This window comes from Vicugna pacos, chromosome 26 (assembly GCF_048564905.1).
Source record: "Vicugna pacos chromosome 26, VicPac4, whole genome shotgun sequence".
Taxonomy (NCBI): domain Eukaryota; kingdom Metazoa; phylum Chordata; class Mammalia; order Artiodactyla; family Camelidae; genus Vicugna; species Vicugna pacos.
In genome coordinates, this window is record NC_133012.1 from 3,558,182 (window position 1) to 3,565,513 (window position 7,332).

Below are 7,332 nucleotides of genomic sequence, written 5' to 3' on the forward strand. Positions count from 1 at the left end.
AAAACCATGAATCATGTTATTAATAGAAGTGGTAGTGTTCATTACTGTAAATAAAATGCTTTCTTTCTCATAAATAGAAACCCATTCTTCACCGAAGAAGGAGAGTCCGAAAGCGCAAACACCACAACAGCAGTGTGGTCACAGAGACCATCTCTGAGACCACCGAGGTCTTAGACGAGCCCTTTGAAGACTCTGACTCCGAGAGGCCGATGCCGAGGTTGGAGCCCACGTTTGAGATGGACGAGGAAGAGGAGGAGGAAGATGAGGGCGACCTCTTCTCTAGAGGGTACTTCCACCGCTTGTCCTCTCAGGATGTCCTCAGGTGTCGCTCCTCTTCTAAGAGGAAGTCGAAAGATGAAGACGAAGACGAAGAGTCAGATGACGCTGACGGTATGTTTCACAGCACCGCTGCTTATTGGTAGTTTATGGTGTTGGAAGACAAGACAGGTGGTCTCAGAAAGAGGCACTCGGAAATATAAGATCCTGTAACCTGTTTTCATTTTTTTTATCCCTCCTTGTGCAGACACTCCTATCCTAAAGCCAGTATCTCTCCTGAGAAAATGTGACGTGAAGGATTCTCCACTTGAGCCAGACGTGTCCCTGCCCATGAAGAAGAAGAAGGGGTGGCCCAAAGGCAAGAGCCGCAAACCGGTCCACTGGAAGAAGAGGCCTGGCCGCAAGCCGGGGTTCAAGCTGAGCCGGGAGATGGTGCCCATGTGTGCGCAGGAATGCCTCATGGAGCCCGTCGTCCCGCTTCCCAAACCCGGACGGAAACTCAGAATTCAAGAGAACGAAGAGACCATTGAACCAAAAGAAGACTTGCCTTTAATGGAGGAAAGGAAGGAAGAGGAGGAGCTGCCCGCGGAGGCAGAAGAGGTTGAGGACGGGGAGGAGGAGGACGCCACCGGCAGCGACGTCAGGGCGGCCTCCCCGGGGGACAGCAGCGGCCCCGAGACGGAGGCGAAGGAGCCCGACGTGGGCGAGGAGGAGGAGAAGCCCCGCGTCCCCGTGGAGCAGCGTCCGGCGGAGGAGGAGCCGCAGGAGCCGGAGGGGCCGGAGCCCGAGGAGGAGGAGGACGGGGCTGCAGGGACCGCCCAGCACGAAGACCATGACGCCGACGACGAGGACGACGGCCACCTGGAGTCCACAAAGAAGGAGGGGCCCGAGGAGCGGCCAGCCCGGGAGGACGCCAGGGAGGAGCCTGGCGGCCGGGAGTCTTTTTTAGATACTAACATGCAGAGCAGCAGGGAGACAGCCAAGGATAAAGATGAAACCGAGCCGGATTCTGAAGAGGAGCAGACCTCCCAGGAGGCTTCCGTGGTGTCCGAGCACATGCCGGGCTCCGAGGATGACCACGAGGAGGACTCGAACTCCAAGGAGGAGCTGGTGGAGTTGAAGGAGGAGGAGGAGATCCCTCACAGCGAGCTGGACCTGGAGACTGTGCAGGCCGTGCAGTCCCTGACTCGGGAGGAGAGCGGCGAGCACGAGGCCGCCTACCAGGACTGCGACGAGACCCTGGCGGCCTGTCAGACCCTGCAGAGTTACACCCAGGCCGACGAAGACCCGCAGCTGTCCCTGGTGGAGGACTGCCACGCCTCGGAGCACAACAGCCCGATGTCCTCTGTCCAGTCGCACCCCAGCCAGTCGGTGCGCTCGGTCAGCAGCCCCAGCGTGCCCGCCCTGGAAAGCGGCTACACCCAGATCAGCCCGGAGCAAGGCTCCCTGTCCGCACCCTCTATGCAGAACCTGGAGACCAGCCCCATGATGGATGTGCCTTCCGTTTCAGACCACTCCCAGCAGGTGGTGGACAGTGGCTTCAGTGACCTGGGCAGCATTGAGAGCACCACGGAGAACTACGAGAACCCCAGCAGCTACGACTCCACCATGGGCGGCAGCATCTGTGGGAACGGCTCTTCGCAGAGCAGCTGCTCGTACGGCGGCTTGTCGTCCTCCAGCAGCCTCACCCAGAGCAGCTGCGTCGTCACCCAGCAGATGGCCGGCATGGGCAGCAGCTGCAGCATGCTGCAGCAGAACGGGGTCCAGCCCGCCGCCAACTGCGGCATCAAGTCGCCGCAGAGCTGCGTGGTGGAGCGGCCTCCCAGCAACCAGCAGCCGCCGCCACAGCCGCCGCCGCCGCCGCCCCAGCAGCCGCCGCCACCGCCCCCCGCAGCCCGCGCCGCAGCCGCCCCCGCCGCCGCAGCAGCAGCAGCCGCCGCCACCGCCACCGCCGCCCCCCCAGCCGGCGCCGCCGCCGCCCCAGCCCCCGCCCCCGCCCCAGCAGCAGCCCCCGCTGTCGCAGTGCAGTATGAATAACAGTTTCACCCCAGCGCCCATGATCATGGAGATCCCGGAGTCCGGAAGCACGGGGAACATAAGCATCTACGAGAGGATCCCGGGGGACTTTGGTGCCGGCAGCTACTCCCAGCCGTCAGCCACCTTCAGTTTAGCCAAGTTGCAGCAGCTGACTAACACCATTATGGACCCTCATGCCATGCCTTATAGCCATTCTCCTGCTGTGACTTCCTATGCAACCAGTGTTTCTCTGTCCAACACAGGGCTGGCTCAGCTGGCTCCATCTCACCCGTTAGCTGGGACCCCTCAAGCACAAGCCACCATGACGCCGCCCCCAAACTTGGCCTCCACCACCATGAACCTCACGTCCCCTCTGCTGCAGTGCAACATGTCTGCCACCAACATTGGCATTCCCCACACGCAGAGGTTGCAAGGGCAGATGCCCGTCAAGGGGCACATTTCCATCCGCTCCAAGTCCGCGCCGCTGCCCTCCGCGGCGGCTCACCAGCAGCAGCTGTACGGCCGCAGCCCGCCCGCAGTTGCCATGCAGGCCGGCCCGCGTGCGCTGGCTGTCCAGCGTGGCATGAACATGGGGGTTAATTTAATGCCAACCCCCGCCTATAATGTCAATTCCATGAACATGAACACCTTGAACGCCATGAACAGCTATCGAATGACACAGCCCATGATGAACAGCAGTTACCACAGTAACCCTGCCTACATGAACCAGACAGCACAGTATCCTATGCAGATGCAGATGGGGATGATGGGGAGCCAGGCCTATACCCAGCAGCCTATGCAGCCAAACCCTCATGGAAACATGATGTACACTGGCCCCTCCCATCATAGCTACATGAACGCCGCCGGCGTGCCCAAGCAGTCACTCAACGGACCTTACATGAGAAGATGAGCAGGACGAACTTGCAGCCGAAAACTTAAATATATATAAATAAAGGAACCTTTTATACTGACAAACCAGAGAAAAATGGACCTTTTTTCCAGTTAAAATATTGCTGTAGATTTAGAGGAATTTTTCTTTGGTTTATTTTATTTTTTAGAAAACCTGGTCTTTTTGCGGGGGGTGGGGGGGGCTCATTTTGTTCTGGGTTTTGGTTTTCTTCACAATCTTGAACATTTTACAATAGAACTCATCTACAAAATGGATTTGGGGGTAGGGGAAACATGCACAAAATCTTTTCATAATTAAAAAGAGCCTTACTTTCTTTACACACCACATGGACGGAATTTGTGTAAAAGTGAATTATCTTTATTTTATTTGAAGATGTATGTTTCCCCTCACTGTTTGCAGCTCCCAATGTCGTCATTTTTAAATGTTATATATACATCTCGAGGGTTAACCAGACCCTTTCCTCCAAACCCAACCTTTCATTTCCTACTTCATTCCAGCAGGAGGCACTTACGGGAGACTCGGACGGGGACATGGAGAACAACCCAAGCTCCTTAAACTTATTATTATTGTTAATATTATTATTATTATTATTATTATTATTAATAAAGCGAGGCAGGAAAATGCTTCTCCTTTTAAAATCCCCTCCACTCCCTACACACATACACACACACACCTCTTGAAACCTTTCCCCAAGAATGTTTCTTTATAGATGGACTTCATTGAAATGTTTGTTTTTCTGAAATCAAGTGTAATATAATTTTTTTTTTAAACTACTCCCACTCAGCACTCAGAGACACAAAATACTGTAAGTCTCAATTAACAGCAGAAACTCAGAGGAAAGCTGTTTGCAATCCTAATCCAGCCTTGGAGGAATAGAGATGGTCAGTTAACAATCAAAAAGAGGAAGTTAACCTCTGGTTTTTTTAACCACCTGGTGAATCAGCCATAACGCACATAACTGCACGCAGCCTCTTGTTTTTAGTATGTACTTTGAGATGCTAAGGGTCTTGATTCTTGAGGCTTTGACTCTGATTAAATTCAAACAGCAGTCCACAGTGGTTAGCCTCTCACATCCTTGCATAAAGTGTTGGTGGATGACTGTACCTGTCAGTGATGCGAGAATTACCCGACTAACCCTTGACACTGTTTACTTGACGTCGGAAGACGCCGCCGACTGTGTGTCGGGAGGGAGATCATGGTGTGAGTTTTATAGCTACTTAACTAATACATACCTCTAGTTTGCATTTGTCTTTCGCGATCCTGAGTTCATCCCCTGTGAATCAGTGCACCAGCCCCTCTCCCGTGAGCGGCTGAGGAGAAGAGGGATCAACGAACCACCAGCATAGCAGGGCAGACCCTGACAACGGCGGGGCGGCAGCCGGCGCCCGCGCTGCTCCCAGCTGCGTTCTCTTCTCTCCTGTGCAGCCTGTCCACCCAGTCTCTTCCTGTTACTTGCTCCAGGGATAGGTAGAAAAAAAAAATATATATATATATAAGTATATATATATATTCATATATATGTTCCATCATTAGAAGATGGACACTATTATACCACTTGGTATGTGCAGTCAAATATCCAAAAGGGGGAAGTACTGCTTAAAGAAATACCTGTAAGCATTAAATTCTCTCCTTTATTTGTACATTTTATATAGATAAATTTTTGAAGTACGAATTAGGCATTAAATTTTTTCAAATGCACAGGTTTGTTGGTTTTTTTTTAATATATATACACTTTAATTGACTTTCTCAATTAAACGTGTTAGGTAGAAAAAGGCAGAATTCCACATCTTCCCGCTGTCAGTTCTGAGCATGTGCAAGGCTGTGTAGGACCCAGTTTCTCTGTATATACTATTCCAGTCCCCGAGCATCTGTGTAGAAAGTGCTCTGTGCTGCCCTCCGCCTACTCTTCAGCTCTGTCATTGCTTCCTGGTTGGGGTGGGGGCGGGGGTGGGTCGGGAGGGAGGTGTGTGGGGAGGAGGGTGGGTCAAGGCAGAAGGAGAAGCTGTTGAAACGAGGGCCGTGAGTTCAGGTTCCGTTGGTTTGCGGTTGTGTTTGGTTTTGTTTGTTTCTTTAAGAAAAAAAAATTTCAATCGGGCAGCTCCCTTTTCCACAAGCCTTTTTGTGACTTTAGAACTATTGTAGAAAAAATGTTCTTTTCTATATTATAAAAGAAATTATCCAACACAGTAATATTGGTACCTGTCATTTTTTCACTTCTGTTTAAAAAAAATGTATTTTTAGCAAGATAACTTGGGTAATCTTCTAAAAAAGAAATTTAAAAACTCACTGTTAGTGACTTTGATGCCTTTTAAAATAAGAGCTTTTTCATTTCATTCCATCTTTAAAATTTTTTATCTTTGTTGTAGAATATTAAAAACTATTTTAAGAAAGATAAAAATTCTCTTTAAAGAGATCTCTAGAGTGTGTGAATAGAGCTCCAGATGCCTCTAAAAGCCGCATGTACAAATGAAGCTAAGTCTATTCCTGTCTGTTTATATTTGCTTTTCCTGTTTTGTAACCTCTTTGTACTTCGTTCATGGTGACTTGTAAGCTAAGGGGAAGGGGTGCCTCAATGCCTTTGTATTTCTCCGTGTCACGCGCTCCTGGGCCAGCTGGTCTCCCTTCCTCTCCTTGTATGTAATATCACTTTTTTTTCCCCTTTCTAGCAAGTACTTTCAAAAGAACTCTGTACATTTTAACATAAAAAAAATAAATTATGTTGAGCCATTTTGGATGTCTGTCTTGCATGTGGAATTTTTCTCCCAAATATTTCAGACTCTCCGATTCTTTTTCTACATACATGCTCCTCTTTATATAGCAAGTATAAGTTGATGACCTTTACTCTGAAATTTCAGTTTTTGTTCATATATGTGTTTAAATACCAAGAATATAAGTAGGAGACCAGCCATGCAGATCACCTGTCAATTCATTTACACTGGCCTCGAAGAGCTTTTTGAGCCTCAGAATCTCCTGTTTTTGAAAATGTCATTTAAAGCCTTTTAATTGGTATCCTAAGTTCAAAGTCTCTTGTGAACAAAGCAAAGAAATTCATACATAAAGCCTCTGTCCTCCGATGGAGGCTCTGCCCCACGTACAGACAAGCTCTAACTGTTTAACTGATGTAGTACAGTTAATAAGACTTAAGTGGTTGATTTCACTTTCTTTTTAAAAGGTTAGGAAAAGCTGTTGTCAATTACATTAAAAATGACTGAATCTGATCGTAGTTTTCTGTGTAAAGCGAAAGCACTTATATGTCGAGTAGGAGGCAGTGACAAAGTTACACGTGTCCTGTTACTCACCCAGCAATTCCACTTTGTTTTTAAACCTAGAGAAACTGTTTACACCTCGGACACGCATGTATGTCCAAGGATGTGTGTACAGGAGTGTTCACAGCAGTAAAATCTGTGATGGCTGAAGACAACCCACATGTCATTACCAATAAAATGGGTTAAAAATTTGCGATGTGTAACTACAAGGGAATTCCATACACTGGTAACAATGAAGGAACCACAGTACATGAGGGAAATGAATCCTAGGAATTACGGTGAGCAAAAGAAGCCAAATGTAATCAAATACATATGACACCAAACACACGAAGCATAAAATGAAACCGCTGATAAATTAGATTTATCAAAATATAAATCTTCTCTTCAAAAGACACCATTAAAAAATGAAGAGTTTGGCCACAGGCTGGGAGATAATACATATTTGCAATACATATATCTGACAAAGGACTTGTGCCCAGAATATAGAAAGAACACTCGCAATTCAACAGTAAGACAAACAACTCAGCTTTCAAAAAAAAAAATAGTCACTTTATCTTTGACACTTCACCAAAGAAGATACACAAGTGACCAATAAGTACAGGAAAAGATGTTAAACACCATTATCAAGGAAATGTAAGTTAAAACCACATTGAAGCATCGCTTTGTGTGACTAGGATGGAAAAGGCTGACCTTGGGACATGTTAATAAAGATGTGAACAGTGAGGACTTTCACATAGTGCTGGTGGGAATGTGAAATGACACCACCGCTTTGAAAAAGTTTGGCAGTTTCTTGTAAAGTTCAACGTACTACATACTCCACTGCCAAGTCCACTCTCTGGTATTTACCTAAGAGCAATGGAAGCC

The 7,332-nt window shown here is 48.2% G+C and overlaps 1 protein-coding gene across 1 annotated transcript in view; it reads left to right on the forward strand.

Moving 5' to 3' along the window:
- Window positions 1-5,936, forward strand: part of KAT6A (lysine acetyltransferase 6A) — a 97,421-nt gene extending 91,485 nt beyond the window's left edge. Inside the window, 3 exon segments of the mRNA XM_072950195.1 lie at window positions 78-390; window positions 524-2,165; window positions 2,167-5,936. Coding sequence (XP_072806296.1) covers window positions 78-390; window positions 524-2,165; window positions 2,167-3,202 — 2,991 coding nt within the window. The 3' untranslated portion in view covers window positions 3,203-5,936.
- Window positions 5,937-7,332: the final 1,396 nt, after the last annotated feature.